This window comes from Scyliorhinus canicula, chromosome 3, assembly GCF_902713615.1.
Source record: "Scyliorhinus canicula chromosome 3, sScyCan1.1, whole genome shotgun sequence".
In the NCBI taxonomy this organism is placed as follows: Eukaryota; Metazoa; Chordata; class Chondrichthyes; order Carcharhiniformes; family Scyliorhinidae; genus Scyliorhinus; species Scyliorhinus canicula.
In genome coordinates, this window is record NC_052148.1 from 213,226,683 (window position 1) to 213,247,599 (window position 20,917).

The window sequence follows — 20,917 nt, forward strand, 5'->3', positions numbered from 1 at the left end:
CAACTGTCATTACTTGGAAACAGAATTCCTGTTCTCCTATCGAGTTGATCTGTCCACTTTTTAAAAAACCAGCCATGGTTCATTGAAACTGAGAGGCACAAATTGCTGTCATCCCTATCTAGACAAGAATGAGCCATGTTGACAAAAGAGAAATACTCAGAGGCAGGATATCTGAAATAACAGAAGATTCTGGAAATACTCAGGAGGTCAAGCAGCCTCTGTGGAGAGAAAAAAACAGTTAATGGGCAGGGTTTCCCCCTCGGCCTTCTGAACCCTGCCAACATGCTCAAATAGGGGTGAGAAGCCTGCACAATCTACACAGTCGTGTGTCTGTGATTTTCCCAGAATCAGCCAATTAATGGCAGAAGGCATGCTCGCCGTTCAATTAAGGCCACCTCAGAAGTTGGATGGCTAGTAGGAGGCTCTCGAGCAATGAAGAAGCAGCAGATTGCCCTTGCAGCTAAGTGAGGGAGAGGTCACCCCAAGATGGATGTGCCCTCCAACGTTTTTTAATTTCAGCTTAAAAATGGCCTCTGCAGCCGGGAGCTGCTCCACAGGGTAGCCGGCGGCCTCAATTGAAGTAGGCAGGCAGGCAGGTAGGTAGGGTCTTCAAGCCTCTCTGAAGTGCTGCCTCCCCAGTGTGCCGCTGAAAGACCGCCTCCAGGCAGCGACACAGTTCCCTGAAGCCTCAAGGGACATGGCCAACTGGAAAACTGCCTACAACCTCTTTGGTAAATAGGCTATTAGCAAGGCCGATTCGCTATCTGTTGTTTGCTGGACAGTAGTCCTTCTGCACCCCCATCCCATGTCTGGGAAAATGGCATGAGGGCAGGATGCCTGGTGCAACATTTCAGGTTGATGTATTCTGATTAAAAAGTCATTAACATATCGCTTCTCGGCCTTTTAGCTCAGATAAAGTGTACCATCTGCTTTGCCTTTTGGCTCAGATCTGGTACGTCTCTTGTGGGGACCATGAATTGGATTCAATTTGAATTTGAATTGGTTTTTGGAGCAGGCAAGGAGCTGGATTAGGGGTTCTCCCCTCTCCACACTCTGAGCCCTGGCTTTGTAATTTAGAAAAAGTAATTAAAAAAAAAAAAAAAAAATTTTACGTCATTAACATGAAACATTAACTCTGTTTCTCTCCCAAAAGTACCTGTCTGACGTGCTGAGTATTACAGCATTTTCTGTTCTTATTTTAGATCTTCTGTGACTTGCTTTTCAATTGCTATATAGGAACGGAAGAACAGAAGGAGGAAGAAGGAGATGAAGATGTGGTGATGCTGAGTGAAGTTACACCAACTCCAGAGCAAAGGGCACTTGCCTTAGAATTGCTTCTTCCACCAACTTTCTTCTGTTACAAGAACACGCCAGGTTACCAGAGCAGTGACGATGAAGGTGTGCTGTTAATTAAATTAGAATTTTACCCGATAGTGAAATTTATAAATTTCGGGCTGCAAAGAGAATAAAACAAATCTTTCAATAATGGAACATATTTCTTCCCCTGCCTCCCACTATAAAATATGAAGAGAATTTCACCCAATAGCAAAACAAAAGTCCCTGTCACCCTGAAGACCCGTATAATCGAATCTCTAAACTGGCAAAGAGAATTAAGTCTAAATCCATTTGTGACGGTTGAAGTTTTTTTGATCCCACAAATCGACATGATGAGTTACCTAGCGATATTTAATAGCTGTTGAATTTTTCCCCTTTGTTGAAATTGAAGAACTCGAGCGCATATTGAGCCTCTGGATTGAAGTGATAATGTTGGGGACATTGCTTGTTGTAAAATTAAAACTTAGTGGACAGTGTGGCCCATATAATCGCATCTCTTCATTGCAACAGATATATGACCGGAATGGCAATTTTAGCATTTCAATTCATATTTTTGTCTTCAGCAGAGGAGAATTTTGAGACCGCAGTAAAGAAGCTTTACCCTAGCTACAATAAATATGTTTAATGCCGTGTCCTGGTAAGTCTCAGCTATTTTACAACTAAAATTACATTTTTTGAATTGATGGTAACTTAGTCTCATCTTCTGCCTCAATTTTTAATCTTCTCATCTCTCATCCTATAATTCCTCTTCATCCTCCACAGTGAGATCTCAACAAGTGGTACTCCTCCAAAGAGTCTAGAATAGTAATATTGAACGGCAGAGTGCTAATAAGGTTCCTACTGATTGTCCAGTCAGGCCCATCATACTATTTGAGTACAGGGGCGCGATTCTTCCCTACCCGGCGGGGCGGGGGTCCCGGCGCAGCGGAGTGGCATCTCCGCACCTTTGGGGGCTAGGCCCGCGGCGGAGTGGTTGGTGCCACGCCGATTGGTGCCAAAACCGGCACCAGCGGCCTTTGACGGCAGGCGCTGGGGCTGGCTGAAAGGCCTTCGCCGGTTCGCGCATGCGCCTGTGCGTCAGCTGCCGCTGACGTCACCACCGGCGCATGCACACTGGGGGATTCTCTTCTGCCTCCGCCATGGTGGAGGCCGTGGCGGCGGCAGAAGAAAAAGAGTGCCCCCATGGCACTGGCCCGCCCGCCGATCGGTGGGCCCCAATCGCGGGCCTGGCCACCGTGGGGGCACCCCCCCGGAGTCCGATCGGCCCGCGCCCCCCCCCCCCCCCCCCAGGACGCCGGGGGCCCGCTCCCGCCGCCGTGGTTTGAACCACCTCTGGTGACGGTGGCGCGAGCGGGCCCCCGGGGTCCTGGGGGGGATCACAGGGCAATCCCGCAGCCACCAGAGGTGGTTCAAACCACGGCGGCAGGAGAGGCCTCTCGGCGGCGGGTCTTCGGCCCATCGCGGGCCGGAATATCGCCGCAGGGGGCTCGCCGATCGGCGTGGAGGGCACGCCGATCGGCGGGGCGTGATTCCCGCCCCCGCCAATTCCCGGGTGGCGGAGAATTTCTGCCACGGTGGGGGCGGGAGTTTCGCCGGCCCCGGGCGATTCTCCGACCCTGCGGGGGGGGTCGGAGAATTTCGCCCCTGGTCTGTGAACATGAGAAAAAAAGGGACCATGAACCTTATTTAATGTTCACTCTCAAATACTATCCTCCCGATTACTCGTATGAAGTTCCCACTGGAAGCAAAAGGAATTAAATCCTATGTCAAATTCAGGAAGAATTCTGGAAAAATGTTCCCTGACTTTATGAAGACATGAAGCATGCATCAGCAGATCATAGCTACCCATGATTCATTATTAGACAAGCTATCTAATAAGTCCTGATTGTCATAGGAGCATAGAAAGACCCACTTTTATGCATCTAGAAGTGCCAAATTTCCTGCCCTTGCTTAATCTCTCATCTCCTTTACTAGAAATGTCTTTAAAATTAGAATCCATCACTCCCTTCAAATATGTAACTGGCCATGCACTTATTTCCTCCCTCACTGGGCTATTTCACATATTCATCACTCTTTCCATGAAGATGTTATCTATTATTGTGTATTCACACTTACTGCAGTAAATTACTGTTTGTGTTTCTTTACCCCTGAGTATTTTTTAACATGGAAATTTCTCTGGGCCCTGATTTTATTTCCCGGCAAGTTCTGGATAGGTGGATGGCAAACTGTTTGAAGACTCCTTCACTGCTGCAAACATTAGGCATGGCTATCTTAACTCCGAGGCCTCATTAATGTGTGTGAAATGGTGCATCTCGGAGGCCACCCAGTGATGCACCATAAGTAGATTCGATTCTAGGCACATTTCGCAAGTGTCGTTTGTGCTGTAGCCATCTCAGATGGCCACCTACAAAGGACCATGGGAATTATGGCCAAACCAGGACTCAGACACACTCAGAGCTTGTGTGTGTATTTGCAACCCAGATAGGTAGACGCGATCGAAACCCCCAGCTCGTTTGCATTCTAATGGCCCATTTCCCCAGAACAAAAGGACTGTACTCAGATAACCGATACAGATGCAGACTAACCGGCGCCACTCCCTTTGCTAAGAAAGCCCAAACAGCCACGGTCAATGATTGCTCAGGACACGCCCAGCCATCAACGCACCCGCCCCTTTATTGGCCAAAATCGAAGGCAGTGATCGAAGCCTGTCGAATTATTGAGTCCAAAGCTCAGGACCGCCCCAAAGAGCGCGAAATCCCAGAGGGATAAAAAGAGACACAGCCATGTGTTCAGTCTCTCTTGGCCCCGGCCTACGCCCAAAACCAAGTGTAACATTACGACCAGAAGACAAGTTCAAGACCAACGATCGCTACCAGACGGATGAGCACAGCAGAAACTAAGCCACTTCTTCTATCCAGCACGCAAGATCCAAACAAAGGCCTTGTTCATCTGCATAGAGCCGGTTGCCCTGAAGTTAAGTATAGGTTATTGTAGTTGTTAGGTGTAGTTTAACTTGTAATGTTTTATGTTGCATGTCGAAGTAATCCTTGTGTGTAAATAAACTATCTTTGAACTTGAACTGACTAACTGGTTGTTTGGTCTTTGATCGATATCCGGTAAAGCCTTGTGGTAGTATCATTTGATACCTGGCGACCCTGAAAAGCAATATTATCATTAATAACTGCCATATCTAGTTAATTCGGCAGCATTATTGGTGACGCTGGTGGGATAGTATTCCACTCATTAAAAAGAGCAACATGGGGCAACACGGTGGCCTAGTGGTTAGCACAGCTGCCTCACGGCGCTGAAGTCCCAGGTTCGATCCCGGCTCTGGGTCACTGTCCGTGTGGAGTTTGCACATTCTCCCCGTGTCTGCGTGGGTTTCGCCCCCACAACCCAAAAATGTGCAGAGTAGGTGGATTGGCTACACTAAATGGCCCCCTTAATTGGAAAAAATAATTGGGTAATCTAAATTTTTTTTAAAAAGAGCAACATTATTGGCATCTCCGGTGCCAATTGGCAACATTATTGGCGACATCTAACGGGACTCGAATTAGAAGTGATTTTGTCACTGAGAGAACCCACAAAACTTTGCATTAGAAATCCAATTGAGGAAAAGTGAAAGAAACCACAAGTGTAAGGCTTGTTTCGATCAAATCGCCAAGATTCGGAAGTGTGTACTAACTTGCATGCGTACTAACAGGGATATAAGGTAAACTCGTTAGATTTTGCGTAAAACTATCGGGAGTATGGTAAACCGGGAAATAGCCTAGGCCATACCCACTGTTCGAATCACCGCCTTATTACCCCTGTGCCACATTGAGGGTAGGAAAAGAGAAGTTAGAAGCAGAGCAAAAGAGAACTTAGAGGTAGGAAAACAGGGATAATAGTAGCAATGACCACAAAAGCGATGGAACGCCTCATGAACCCGCAGGAACCCGAGGTCGCAGTGAACAACAGAGCAGAGCAGTGCCCCATATGAGAAGAAGAATTGAGGAAGTATTTGAAGGGGAAAGGGTGGCCCCTTTGGTCCGAGTTGTATTCAAATGATGAGTCAGGTCCAGGAAACATAGCATAAACCTGGTGGGACAACCTAACCGAGGTACATAAGAAGAATGCAGCAAAAGTTTGTAAGCCGATGGCAATAGTGTCCTGTTTGGCACAGTTGCGAGGCTGAGAGGAGGTCGTGAGGACGCTCCGCAGACAGCTAGTTGAGAAAGAGGAGAAGAATGAGGGAAACTATAGTGAATGTGAAAAGATTAATGAGCAACTCCAGGAACCGTTGGCAGCTAAAGATAAAGAGATGGCTGATGTCAAACGGGCACACCAATCTTGTTTAGTTCACCTTAGCAGCTTTCAGACTCAGTACAATAAAGCCTACCAAGATACACAGCGTTCAATTTTGGTACGAGAAGACACAGAACAACAGGTAGCAGGTAGCACAGTTAACAAGACAATGCGCAGATTTAAAGGCAGCTTTACGAGCGCTCCATAGCTCCACTACAGAACAAAGACAGAGCACAGTAGATCACGCAAAATGTAGACGACAAATAGAGAAGTTGCAGTCACTGCTGTCAGTGCAAAACGGATTCAGAGATACCTTTGGACAAGATTTAGATGAGGAGAATGACCCCAATTGGCAAGAACTAAATGAAACCGCCCATAGATATGTGGAGAATACCGAAAATCACAATAGAGCCCCTCAGGCCCCGAAAAGGAAAGCACCCGCACCACCGACTGCACTGGTAGCACACACCCCCATGAATCCGGTCACCACATAGCGCAAGTCATCGGATCAGGATGAGCCTGATTTCGTTTACTTTACAGCACCCCACAAACCATCACCCAATTGAGAGATGCCTGCGCCAAAATTGAACCATTCGAACCCACCGCAGACCCACGTAATTTCTTTGAGAGAGTACGACAGCAAACGGTTATGTATGGTCTAGACGAAAGGGAGGAAGTTAAGCTTGTAGTCATGAGCCTTGACCCGTTCCGTGAGCTCAGCTTTACCAGAACCCCAGAATGTAGTAGGAGGAACCCTGCAGGAGATGAAAACGACCATTTTGGATGCGATTGGGTACAACAAGGGAGACCCCCGTAGAAGTTTTGAACCGTTGTAGGCAAAAGAAGGGAGAGCATCCAACTGTATTTTAAAGCAGTATTTGGGGATTTGAACCTTAGATAACGACGACACAACTAAATGGGCCCGCACTTTAGTCTCCCACGCCACAGAAGCAGGCAAAAATGCTTGTGTGAATTACGACCCCGCAGACTCCACACACAATGAAGTTTGGGTTTTATAGTGACTCTCCAGAGCTTGGGAACAATCCCTACATAGGAAGGCAGATCAGAAAAAGGCAGAGGCGAATATGCACCCAGTCAGGACTAATCCGGACCCAGCATGGGTAAATGAGGGCAGACATGAAGGACAGTACCCCAGAGCACAGGCACCACGAGATTGCTATAATTGTGGACATAAGGGACATTACACCTGCGAATGCAGACAAAACCCCCCGAACCAGCAACGGCCCCAGCAATCGAACGCCCCACCTAGGAACAATGTTAGGCCCATACATAGCATTAGCCTCTGAACAGATAATGCAGTAATCAGCACCACAGATTGACAGTGTTCGGACTCCCCAACTTGGGTCTTCGACACACTCTGGGACAATCAGGCAAACCAGTAGTCACAGGCACAGTCCGGGACAACCAGTAGAATTCCTTTGGGACACAGGAGGGTCCCGCACCACTTTAAAGTCCTCCACTATGTTTCAACATGACAAATGGCCCACCACAGACACCATCACCCTTAGTGGATTTACCGGACACGTACAGCAGGGATACACCTCAGCCCCCGGAGATATTCAAGATAGGGAACATAAGCACCAGACACCGCGTTGTTTTAGTCGACTTGCCCTAAACAGCCGAGCACATTCTAGGAATCGATTTTATGAGCTCCCATAACCTTTCCTTTGATCCAGTGAATAAATTTGTATGGAGAATGGCCAAAGCAGCTAGAGCCCCCGCTACGCTCACAGTAGGGGATTATGAACATAGGATTTGCTCAGTAGGAGATGATTGGTTTGATCCACAAACAATTAGTACAGACCAGACAATTAGAGAGGTCCTCAGAAAACTTAAAGCAGCCTTCACCCAACACAAACACGATTGTGGGAAGATCCTAGGCATGGTCACAATTTCAGGTCCCGAGCCCAAGCCCCAGAAGCAATACGGTTTCCCACAGCAAGCTGAGGGTGAGATCTCAAAAGTCATCAATAGCTTACTAAATCAAGGAGTAATTCGGCCCGTAGGCTCAACAAACAATGCCCCAATTTGGCCCATAAAGAAACCCGACGGTTCATGGAGATTAACCATTGACTACCGAGAGCTCAACAAGGTCACTCCATTAGCAGCCCCCACCGTTGCCACGCGTCCTGAAACCATGCTCAAGCAGGGAGTACAAGCAAAGTATTTTACAGTGGTGGACATTAGCAATGGCTTCTGGTCCATTCCCTTGGATAAGGCCTGTCAATACAAGTTCACGTTCACATTTCAAGGGCAGCAGAATACATGGACATGCCTCCTACAAGGTTTCCACAACTCCCCCTCCATTTTTCACCGTCAATTGGCCAACGGACTTTCCAAATTTTCCCACCCCGAATGCCTTATTCAGTATGTGGACGACTTACTCCTACAGACGGACACAAAGGAAGAGCCTGTTAAGCTTCTTTCAGAATTCCTAAGTTTCTTACAATCAATTGGATGCCGGGTTAACCCGAAAAAAGCCCAGATCCTAAAAGAAAAGTTCCTTTATTTAGGCACCATCATCACACACGGGAAGAGAGAGATTGAACACAAATGAATTGAGTCAATAGTTAAATTGCCCCTGCCCCACAATGTCACTGCACTCCGGTCATTCTTAGGATTAGTTGGATATTGCAGGAATCAAATAGATGGTTTTGCCACAAAAGCAGCCCCGCTCTCAGAGCTCCTTAAAAAGAACGCCCCATGGGAAAGGCTTCCTCAGCACACAGACGCCATCGATGAATTAAAACGCGCCCTAGGCACAGCCCCTGCTTTGCAAGTTCCAGACCCACGCTCTCCCTACGCCATAGAAGTAGCGACCACCGACCGAACCCTATCAGCAATACTCCTGCAGAAAAGACATGACCGACTAGGACCCGTAGCCTATGCCTCACGAGCAAGGATTTTCAGCCTGCGAACGGCACTTGCTCGCAGTCTTTTGGGTAGTGCAGTATTTTGCATATATCACAGGCATTAACGCAGTAATGATCTTAACCGAGCACACCTCAACGCAACTCTTGTTAGATGGTAGGTTAAAGGACGGTTCAGTCAGCTAGATTAGAGCAGCTCGCTGGACTCTGTTGTTACAAGGAAGGGACATTACAGTTAAACGTACAAAGACCCACACATTTTTAGCAGACAAGCTTATGCAGGAACCCCACATGAGTGCCAGATCACTGCAGCCAAATATCACACAGGACCCTTTATTCCGAAGTCACAACACACACGAGCAGGCATCAGAACACAGAATCCCCAGACTACGGACAATGCTTTAAAAATTTATGTAGGTGGTTCTTCCACCATAGAAAATGGAAAAAGAATAACTGGTTGTGGAATTTATGTGGAAGACGCACAGGGACACAGATTAGAGGAAATATCTTTAAAATTGCCCGGCCACCTAGGATCACAAGCAGCCGAATTAGCAGCTATCGCATATGTGGTGCAGCACCCAGATTCCTTTCCGACTCCAGAGGACATACATTCGGACAGTTTGTAGGCCTGCAATAGTTTGACAGAATTCCTGCCTCTGTGGGAATATCAAGGATTTGTATCTGCTGACGGTAAACCACTACTCTCAGCCCCATTGTTGAAGCATATCCTTAAGACAGCAAAAGACCGCACATATGGCATAATGAAAGTGAGAAGCCATCATCGTTCCTCCCCACCCGGTAACGTAAAGGCAGCCGCCTTAGCCAAATCAGGATTACGCCACAGACACTTTTGGCAACCCCCCCGAAAGTGAACCGATACACGCAGTCCAGGTCTCTCAGACCAATATCGAAGATTTAGCCCAGGCCCAAAAGGCAGACGACTCTCTTAAGCAAGTTTTAGACGGTAACTTCCCAGCCCCCTACGACAAATTCATGGACTCACTGACGGTACAGGATGGTATAGTTTTGAAAAATGGAATTTATGTGTTCCCCAGCCAGACAGAAACAAGATAATTTACCAGTTTCATGACCGACACGGACATCAGGGGATAGACAATACCATTGCCCATTTAAGACCTTTGTGCTGGTGGCCCGATTTAATCTGCACAGAACAATCCTGAAAGGTATTCCAAGAAAGGACAATTGAGACACACCCGACATGTTAATGACATTGGTGTCGCCCCGTCCCCCCCGTAGAAATGGTTTTAAATATATCTTAGTAGTAATCAACATCTTTATAAAATGGCTAGAAGCATTTCGGACGAACACAGCGAAAGCCACAGCTAAGATTTTGACCCAACAGATATTTACACGCTGGGGACTTCCCTGCAGCATTGAGTCAGACAAAGGTTCCCATTTCACCAGCAGAGTCATGCAAAATGTCCTAACAATTTTTGGAATCAAGCAAAAGTTTCACATAGCGTATCACCCCCAATCCAGCCGCATTGTTGAACGAATGAATCGCACTTTGAAAGCAACCATTAGAAAAATGGTGCAACAGCATCACACCACATGGGACACAGTCCTCCCATTCGCCCTTATGTTTATTGGGAACACAGTATCTAGTTCCACCGGATGGCCCATGAAAGGAACTGAATATTTATTAGGTCTCGATTTGGCAAGCCCCACAGTCACCGCCCTCACCCATGAAAAAGCCATCCAACAAGTCATGGAAAATATTAAAGCAGCACAGCTCGCTGCAGCTGCCTGACTAGGCGCTAGGAAAAAGCAGAATATGGTCTGCTTTGATAAAACAGTCCACCCCGTAGAGTATACAGTCGGTCAGCAAGTGATGGTTTCCCTTTACAATCCCAGTTCTTTCCCTCTCCCCCAAATTTGCAGGACCCTACTCCATTTCAGACAAAGTGAGTCCCTCTGTGTGCAAGATAACGTACCCCAATAGTAAAACTGGTTGGTTCCACATCAACCAGCTCAAAGTTTATGGAACCCAATGTAGCCACTCCCACCAGATCTCCCTGGCAATAGCAGACGATTCCACCCTGCCCATCGACAACCAACTCCAACCCTCCCCCAACCATGACAGCACGCCCACAGACCCGACCTTGTCTCCGCCCACAAATACGACTCCATCTTGAGCTTGAATCAGACGATAGCGCCAGCCTTCCCAAATTGACTACGATCACTGACCACTGGTACAACCTCCCCGGCCCCAGTCACTCCAGCCCCTGGAACCACGACCAGGACCAGGACATGTTTGGCCCCCAATATCCCCTTCCACAGCCAGAACCATCGCCACCGCCCAACAACAGTAATTTGCCCTTTGCTGCCACGCCCTTCACGACAAGCGAACCCTCTTAGGCACTGCGACAACTTTTGTAGACTGGTAAGACATGACGATTCGGATTCCTCGACGACCCACGCGGCCACGGCACGGAAACGGCAGACATGAGTCTGGCAACCGGGAGATGGTGACGATTCCGAGTCTGACTCCCGTTACGGAAACCGTTTTGCAACGCTTTTCGATACAGAACCCTGAGGTGTCTAGATGATGAGAAAAAGGAACTGCATGAGATTTACGGTGTCCTACTTACTGATGGAGCCTGCCCGCCTTTTATTTCCTCCTTTCTTTCTTATTGCTACATGGTTTTAATTAATGTCGGCCAGACACAACATTTCTTGATACAGTTTACTCTTCCGATCTCACATGTGTTACAAATTCTTTCCGCTCATTTTGATCACCCAGGTAGGGGGTAACGGCACTGATCCCCGCCCTGCCTGAGGACCCCAAATGCATCTGGTCAGCTAAGCTTGGGTAGTGGAGCAACGGCACAAATCACCGCCCTACCCGGGAATCCCACCCATTCTTGCCCTGCCACGGCCCACACGCACCTCATGCTTGCGTCACTTTGAGTACTCTGGAATGGTTCTTCACACTTTTCACTGTCTTTGGCAGGTCTTAGTTTTCCCTTCTCTGCTCTTATTGTGGTTTAAAGAATACCCTTTGCTGCAGTCTGTACACTCATCCCTTTACCTTCCGCGACCCTTTGGTTGTTCCCCACCTATTTATTCGTTTGACACACTTGGTTGTCACATATGCTGCGATACGCGAACTACCTCTGGACCCTGGGACGAAGAAACTTTATAAAACCGGCTGCCCTAAAATTCGGCTGGTTAAGATCAGCCTCAACCTCCCATGGTTGTGATTTAAGAAAGACTGGCCAAAGAAATTGTCCGCCAACTCCAAGCATCGACCACAAGCTGCGAGAGTCTCCGTACTTTAAAACATTTGCATTTCTTGTCTCACAAAAATTGAGGGAGTTACACATGGTGACGATTCTAATGGATAATTGCAGTTATGGAGAGACAGACAAACAAAACGAGATGTTAACCAACGATAATAACAGATATTATGCTTGCACCTCCAGGAATATACGAAGAACAGAAGACAAGATGAAGAGAGGACTAATGACCTCCATTGCGATCATCGCTGGACTCCTACAACTGTGTGCGTTACAAGCTTCTGCACCTCACACCACACCAGCCCCGAACATGACCACACAACATGATACCCCTAGCCCAGTAGAGGCCCTTCTGGTGATAGACTCCTAGACACTTAGACTCCTCAAATGGCGAAAAAGAGCCTCCCGCTCCCCGATATATACACTCCCAGCCCTTTCTTCAGAATTCACCCAACCCAACAAACAATGTAACCACCGATAAAAATAAAGATCGTACACCTCTATAACGTTGATAAGTTAAGTCGAAATGTGACGCTGCCGTTGGTTTAAAAATTTTGTATTGCACATAAGTTCCTTTTTATATTTGCCAGCAGCGTGAGAGTAGCTTAGATAGGGGCAGCACGGTAGCATGGTGGTTAGCATAAATGCTTCACAGCTCCAGGGTCCCAGGTTCGATTCCCGGCTGGGTCACTGTCTGTGCGGAGTCTGCACGTCCTCCCCGTGTGTGCGTGGGTTTCCTCCGGGTGCTCCGGTTTCCTCCCACAGTCCAAAGATGTGCGGGTTAGGTGGATTGGCTATGCTAAATTGCCCTTAGTGTCCTAAAAAGTAAGGTTAATGGGGGGGGTTGTTGGGTTACGGGTATAGGGTGGATACGTTGACTTGAGTGGGGTGATCATTGCTCGGCACAACATCGAGGGCCAAAGGGCCTGTTCTGTGCTGTACTGTTCTATGTTCTATAGTGATAGTTAGATATGCCCTTGTGCGAATAAGTTAAATGTGTAATACTTGAATGTTTTATAGTGACCCCTTAGAGATTATGAATGTATGATGTGTTAATAAAACTTAGGTAAATGCTGCAAAACATAGGGCAGAGTAGTGTAGAACCTGTCCTTGACCAAGGGTAACCGGCACACCAAGGACGGATGAGGGATCAACAGTATGATCCACCACGCTTCGTGTTCAGGATCAAGAGGACTGGATGTAGCCATCTTAGATGGCCACCTGCAAAGGACCATGGGAATTATGGCTAAACCAGGACTCAGACACACTCAGAGCTTGTGTCTGTATTTGCAACCCAGATAGCTAGACGCGATCGAAACCCCCAGCTTGTTTGCATTCTAATGGCCCCTTTCCCCAGAACAAAAGGACTGCACTCAGGTAACCGATACAAATGCAGACTAACCGGCGCCACTCCCTTTGCTAAGAAAGCCCAAACAGCCACGGTCAATGATTGCTCAGGACACACCCAGCCATCAAGGCACCCGCCCCTTTATTGGCCAAAATTGAAGGCAATGATCGAAGCCTGTCGAATTATTGGGTCCAAAGCTAAGGACTGCCCCAAAGAGCGCTAAATCCCAGAGTGATAAAAAGAGACACAGCCATGTGTTCAGTCTCTCTTGGCTCCGGCCTACACCTAAAACCAAGTGTAACATTACGACCAGAAGACAAGTTCAAGACCAACGATCCATTCCAGACGGATGAGCCCAGCAGAAACGAAGCCACTTCTTCTACCCAGCCACGCAAGATCTAAACAAAGGTCTTGTTCATCTGCATAGAGCCGGTTGCCCTGAAGTTAAGTACAGATTATTGTAGTTGTTAGGTGTAGTTTAACTTGTAATGTTTTATGTTGCATGTCGAAGTAATCCTTGTGTGTAAATAAACTATCTTTGAACTTGAACCGACTAACTGGTTGTTTGGTCTTTGATCGATATCCGGTTAGGCCTTGTGGTGGTATAATTTGATACCTGGCGACTCTGAAAAGCAATATTATTATTAATAACTGCCATATCTAGTTAATTTGGCAACATTATTGGTGATGCTGGTGGGACGGTATTCCACTCATGAAAAAGAGCAACATTACTGGCGTCTCGGGTGCCGATTGGCAACAGTGCAGAGTGGCTATGGCAACAGAGGGCTAAGCTTTCCTTGTGGGGCTTTTTGTTTTGGCCAGTTTTATCCCAAGTTGTCCAGCATGAATGCCTCAGTGCATTCCTTGTTCAGGCCTGTTCAGTTAAAAATTGCATCATGTCATCAGGACCAGCGCGCATAGAATCATAGAAAGATTACGGCACAGTAAATGGCCTCTGCCGGCTGTAAAGAAAAAAAAAAATAGCCACCCATTCTGTCATCTTCCAGTACCTGGACTGTAGCCTTGCAGGTGGCAGCACTTCAGGTACAAATCCAGGTGCCTTTGGAATAAGTTTAGGGTTTCTGCCTTAACCACCAATCCAGGCAGCAAATTTTAGACACCTACCATCCTCTGGGCGAAAAAGGTTTTCCTAATATCCCCTCTAATTCTTCTACCAATCACCTTAAATTTTTGCCCTGGTAATTGACCTCTCCACTAGAGGAAATGGGTCTTTCCTGGACCCTATATAGGCCTCCTAATTTTGTACAGCTCAATCAATTCACCCTTCAATCTCCTATGTTCCAAGGAAAAAAAACCCTAACCTATCCAATCTTTCCTCATAACTGCAATTTTCAAGCCCTGGCAACATTTTTGCTAATCTCCTCTGCACTGTCTCCAGAGCAGTTATGCCCTTCCTGCAATATGGTGACCAAAAATGTACACAACACTAGGGCGGCATGTGGCGCAATGATTAGCCCTGGGACAGTGGGCGCTGAGGACCCCGGTTCGAATCCCGGCCCTGGGTCACTGTCCGTGTGGACTTTGCACATTCTCCCCATGTCTGTGTGGGTTTCACCCCCACAACCCAAAGATGTGCAGGTTAGGTGGATTGGCCACGCTAAATTGCCCCTTAATTGGAGAAAAATAATTGGGTACTCTAAATTTTAAAAAGAAAATATACACAACACTCCAACTGTGGCCTAACCAGCATTTTATACCGTTTGAACAAACCACCTTATCAACCTGTCTTGCCATCTTCAGGGGCTTATGGGCATGCACTCATGGATATGCATATGCCAAGAAGGACCCTGGGATGTTTAGGCAGGAGGTCCTGTTGATCCCTTGCAACTTCAGGCAGATAAATCAGTGTATTGTAGCTATGTATCTCGATGGAAATCAGAGATAAACCCTGACTCTTTTCCGACCATCAGCTATCTTCTTGGATCCTTCTTCCCTTCCCTGTCCCCTCCACTCTGACCTCCAGCGGCAATTGCAAGGAGCTCATGGACCTCTGTCTCAAAGTTTGAGATCATTCATTCGGCTCTCGTTTTATGTTTTGCCCCACCTTCTCTCTGAAACTGGGTCTGCCTCTAGCTTCTCTCTCACTCCCCATATGCCCAAGTGAAGCTTTGTAGCTCATAAAACAGTTGACTGAAGCTGGCTTGTTTGGTTTACTGTATTTCAACTATTGCTGTGTAGATGAATACATGAGCTATTAGGACACAATGCGTGTTTGTGTAATTATTGATGTCTTTTTTGTTTAGTGCCTTGAATTGAACCTGAAGAATGCCAAGGATGCTTCAAGTACTGAGTGGATCAGTCATGTTTACTTCTTTGCTATCCATTAATTAAAATGTTGCTTGTTTGTCTGTAAATTATTATTTCACACTTTTTGCCATATCTATTGATGTGAAAGAATGCTGATATTTTGCAATTGGATTCCCTCACACTCGAGCAGTGGTACCATGTACCAACTTCAACTTTTAAAAGCTTTAGGAACTGAGTTAATTTTATACTTTAACACAAAGGCTCACTGGTTCAGCCTCACTTGCTTTTGAAGCAAGTACTTCAAAAGAGTTTTCAGACAGGAGCCTTGATTTCTTGGGTGCCGAGACAGTAAATGTTGGTTGGCAAATAGACTTCGGAGGGACTATAGTGAGCTCAACATGAATAACAACCAGAAGCAGAAAATGTGGCTAAACTACCCTTCCCTCAACCTAGAAATCACCTGACGTAAATTGTGGAGCCCCCGTTGCTGCCCAAACTAAGATCATCCTGGTATAAAAAATATGACTTAGTGTCATTCTGGTTAGTGCATTTCTCCGTTGAGCCTTGGAGACACATGTAACAGGCTTAACCACTGTTCGTGTTTGGACTCAAATAGAATAAATGACGACACTGGCAAAAAGTTTAGTAATACAAAATTTCGAACTAACTTTATTGAACTACACTTCAAATATATAAGGATAGCATACTAATATTTGCCTATTCATCAGCTCTCACTGCACAGAGCGCATCAGTGATTCACTAATCTATCTCACCCAGTTCGTGCCTTTACTTTATTATTTATTGTGGTCTCACTCTCTCACCCAAATCTGTATTTACTGATTAAACCAAAGAGACTAAAGGTTTTTCTCACTCAATTGCCTGGTATGATTCCACAATCTTTTCTCTTATCCATTCCAGTTTGACCCCAAGTCTTTATTTTGATTCCTACTCTGTGCACTGATTGAACGATCAGGGAAATTGCTGCTTAATGCATTGGCTACATAGCAGCGAAACAAAATGCCGAGGCCCTTTTATCAATTTCACAGCTTTCCTCATGCCGAGGCCTTGTAACAACTAATGATTAGTTTATCCCCTGCATGTCGAATAGTCTTTGAATAGTCAAATATGATATCACCCATCATGCTAATGGTCCCTTTCCTTGGCTGATACTTGCACAATAGTACAAGCCCCACCCCTTATGCAGGAGAAAAATGGCCCATCAATAGCAAATTATGGAGAAAAATAATCTGACTGGAAGATCAGCAAGTAGTGGGAAGATGAGTGGCTTCTCCTTTGTTTCCACATTCTCCCTGCCTTTGGCCTTGCTCTCTCTGTCGTCCTCCCACGCAGGCCCCCCCAATGGCGTCGTGGTGGAGCAGGCCAGGGAAGCCATGAGGCCCCAAGCAACAGCCCCAGCCCATCCAGGGGAGCTGGAGTCCCAGACAGGGTGGAGTGAAGAAGCTGGTCATTTCACAGCGTCCAAATTCCTCCTCGCTGGTAAGGTGTCCAAACCTCCTGCGCCTGGGTGGGAAGTGAATGAGACTGAGTGAATTGAGGTGAGTGAAAAAATGAGTGAGTCTGAGCCGGACGCACACCATTCCCTTTCTCCTCCACCCTCCCCAAAAATCTACCCACAAAGTTGGAAAGGAGAAAAACCTGGGCCCCCTCTTTTGTATGAATTCTGCCGGGTCCAGCTCAGAGTCCATGCCGCCAGAGGCAAATGTGTCAGTGCTGGTTAAACACAACTCCTTAGCTCGGTCTCAGTCCCCACTCCTTTCCTGGTTACCAGGAATTGAGGCCTAGTCTGTCTCACCCCAGCTCTGCTACTTTAACAAAAAGGCAAAAAAGGTTTTATTGGTGAAACCTGCTGCTTGGCACTTTAATGGTAATTTCTTGAATTAATTCTGTTTTTAAATGATAAATTAATTGCTTTGATAAATTGACATTTATTTGCTTTTGAAATTCATGTTCAATGTTGTGCCAGACCTTGTCTTGCTGAAAGTAACTTATCGGCCCCTTGAGTGAGAAAATAATTGAAATGTGTTCCCCCCCCACCCCAAACCATCCCAATGAAAAAGTTGGACAAGCCTGTTGTAAATGTTTCCATATGCATGCATCCAGGCTGTATGTTATCAGGGTAAAATGCTGTAACAATTACTGATGATAAGATGTATTTGTGACAACAGCCAGCCTTTTCCCCCTCAATTTCTCCTGCTTCCCTGAGGTTGCCATTGTGGTACAGCTGAAATCAGTAACTTGACGTAAGATAATTTATGATACACAACACGGCTGTACTCTGCCATGTTTTTTATTATGATGCTTTATGATTCCTTTCTGTATTTTTTGTGACTTACTGTGAAACTCATTGGCTTCAAAAGTTATTATAAACCGTCGCTATTTGATTAGAACCCTTCTTTGGCATGTTTTGTAGTTTATTTTGTTTGATCTGCACCCCTTCTGATTTGTTCTGTGGGTACCAGCAGCCCTCTGTTACCTCAACAAAATGGCCATTTGTTTGTTGTGATGTGGGCAACACATTAATTACCCATCGTTATTTGTCCCAAGAAGATAATGGTGCTCCATATTCTATCAGTTGCAGAAATGAGCATTGTACTCAACAGCCTTGAGGATAACACACAAAATGTGGACCGCGATCAAAGTGATTCACTTTCCTGTAGGACATGAGTGAACCGTTGCATTTGTTCTATGTTCAGTTTGCAGTCCTGGTACCCACAAATTATTGATTTTTACTGAGATTGGAACTTGAAATTCTGTGTTAGTCTAGCATCACACTTTAACCTCTACGTTGACACTTGTGTGTTTCTTCAAAATAAGTACAGCACACTGAGATCATTGGGAATTTTGATTGAGGAGGGATGTGAAATTGCATCCAAATACAACATAGAAAGCTGGGTCATTTAGCCCTTCCAGCCTGCTCCACCACTCAGTAAGATCATTGCTGATTCTCTATCGTAACACCATACCCCCGTGCTCTCCTCATACCGTGTGATGCCTTTAGTCTAGAAATCTATTTCCTTCTTAAATATACTCATGACTTGGCCTCCACAGCCTTCTGTGGTAGACAGTTCCACAGATTAACCATTCTCTGAATGAAGAGGTTTCTCCTCTTGGTCCTAACCCCTTGTCCTGAAACCATGACCCCTTGTTCTAGACACCCCCAGCCAGAGGAAACAATGCCCCTGCATCCAATCTGTCCAGCCCTGTCAAAATTTTATACGTTTCAATGAAATAATGTTTCATTGGTTAGATTTCCAGATATGCATATGCTTTCCAGGAGGAATCTCTATGAATTGTCAATATTAGGAGTGGCAGCATGGCACTCGCCTCTTTGAGCTTCACTGAGATTGCACCATATTTACCATTGAATTGTCAGTGGCTGAAATGACACTTTAGACTTCTGTCTAGAACAAAGGTAAATGTCACACAATCTTTACAGTACAGAAGACCATTTGGCCTGACGAATCTGCACTGGCTCTCTGAAAGTGCATTTTACCTAGTTCCACTCCCCCGCTGTATCTCCGTAACCTTGTATATTCTCTCTTTTCAGATAGCAGTCCAGTTCCCTTTTAATATCTCAATCGAACCTGCCTCTCAGGAAGTTTGTTCCAGACTCCAACCACCCTCTGGGCGAGAAAACCTTTCCTCACATCACTTTTACTCCTTTTGCAAATTATTTTGAATCTATCCCCTCTACTTCTTGATGCTCTCTTGAGTGAGAGCAGTTTCTCACTATTTACCCTGTCCATACCCATCAGGATCTGGAATACTTAAATCAAGTCTCCCCTCAGCCTTTTTTCCAAGGAAAGCGGTCCCAACTTCTCCAATCTATCCTCATAGCGACAGTTCTTTAATCCTGGAATTATTCTTGTGAATCTTGTCAGTACTGTCTCCAATACCTTCACATACTTACGCAAGTATTGCTCCAAGAACTGCATGCAGTAATCCAGATGAGATCAAACTAGTGTCTTATACAAGTTCAACATGACCTCCTTACTCTTGTATTCAATGCCCCTATTAATAAAGCCTAAGTTATCATGCTTTATTAACGGCTCTATCAGCATGCCCTGCCATCTTCAATGACTTAGCTAGATATACATTGAGGTCTTTCTCCTTCAGAGTGCCTTCCTTTATTTTATACTGTCCATATTCTTCCTGCCAAAATTAATCACCTCCCAGTTCTCTGAATTGAACTTCATCTGCCATGTGAAGGTTTTTGTTTGTGAAATACCACGGTGAGCACAGAAGCTTTTAATTTTATACGGCAAACTTTTTGACAAGCTGTGCCTGTATTTGTGTAGCTCCGTTTCCAGGACCACAATCAGGCTTAAATTGACATCAAGCCAACGGAGGAAGCTTCAGGACAGATGGCACAAACCTATGGCCAGAAAGTGACTTTGAGAAGTGTCAAAGGAGGTGAGTAGTTCATAGATCTTCATAGAACCCTGCAGTGCAGAAGGAGGCCTTTTGGCCTATCGAATCGGCAGCGAACCTGTGAAAGAGCACCACACCTAGCCCTACACCCCACAACCCCACCTAACCTTTTGGACACTAAGGGGCAATTTAGCATAGCTAATACACCTAACCTGCTCATCTTTGAACTGTGGTAGGAAACCGGAGCACCTGGCGGAAACCCAGGCGCACACGGGGAGAAAGTGAAAACTCCACACAGTCACGGTCGGAAATGAACCCGTGTCCCTGGCGCTGTGATGCAGCAGTGCGAACCACTGTGCCATTGTGCTGCCTGTTCAGGGAGGAATTTACAGAGCTGTGGTGCCTAGATAGCTGTATGCACAGCAGCCAGTGGTGTGGAGCAGGAAATCATGGATGCAGAAGAGATCAGAATTGGAGAAACATAGTTGGGTATGCAGAATGTATGCTGTTCGGTGAGTGTGCGAGGCCCATTCTTAATTTTAGAATGCATTCCGACAGTTACTGTACTTCCAGGAAATATTCTAGGGACATTTTGACACTTTGGGGCTAACATGCAAATCATATAAGCAATCAATAATAATCTTTATTATTGTCACCAGTAGGCTTACATTAACATTGCAATGAAGTCACTGTGAAAAGCCCCTAGTCGTCATATTCCGGTGCCTGTTCGGGTACACAGAGTGAGAATTCAGAATGTCCAATTCACCTAACGAGCGCATCTTATGGGAGGAAACGAGCACCCGGAGGAAATCCACAAACATGGGTAGAAAGTGCAGACTCCGCACAGACAGTGACCAAAGCCACAAATCGAATCTGGGACCCCGGCGTTATGAAGCAACTGTGCTAACCACTGTGCTACCGTGCCGCAGCACAAATGATCCATTTGTAATCTTGTTGCCTGCCGCAGGGCATTGAAACTCTTGTTGAATTATCTAACTAAATTGAATTGTCACTGTTCATGGCTGTAAATTCCTTAGAGTGGCAATCAGAGACGGATTGCCAGTTTCCACTTACCTATGGCAAATTATGCTGTGTCTGTCGCCTAACCAGGCAATATCCAAGCAGGGCAGCTCTTG

General features: G+C 46.1%; 1 protein-coding gene across 3 annotated transcripts in view; it reads left to right on the top strand.

Annotated features, from left to right (window-relative positions):
• The window catches only part of LOC119963276 (signaling mucin HKR1-like), a 48,835-nt gene extending 31,033 nt beyond the window's left edge, over positions 1-17,802 (top strand). For 2 of the 3 annotated variants that reach the window (XM_038792131.1, XM_038792133.1), the window contains 3 exons: positions 1,237-1,398; positions 1,899-1,972; positions 15,386-17,802. In XM_038792131.1, the coding sequence (XP_038648059.1) occupies positions 1,237-1,398; positions 1,899-1,960 (224 nt within the window). In that variant the 3' untranslated portion in view covers positions 1,961-1,972; positions 15,386-17,802. The remainder of the gene's footprint in view (positions 1-1,236; positions 1,399-1,898; positions 1,973-15,385) is intronic. The other variant, XM_038792132.1, reaches the window with a different exon arrangement.
• The last annotated feature ends 3,115 nt before the right edge of the window (positions 17,803-20,917 follow it).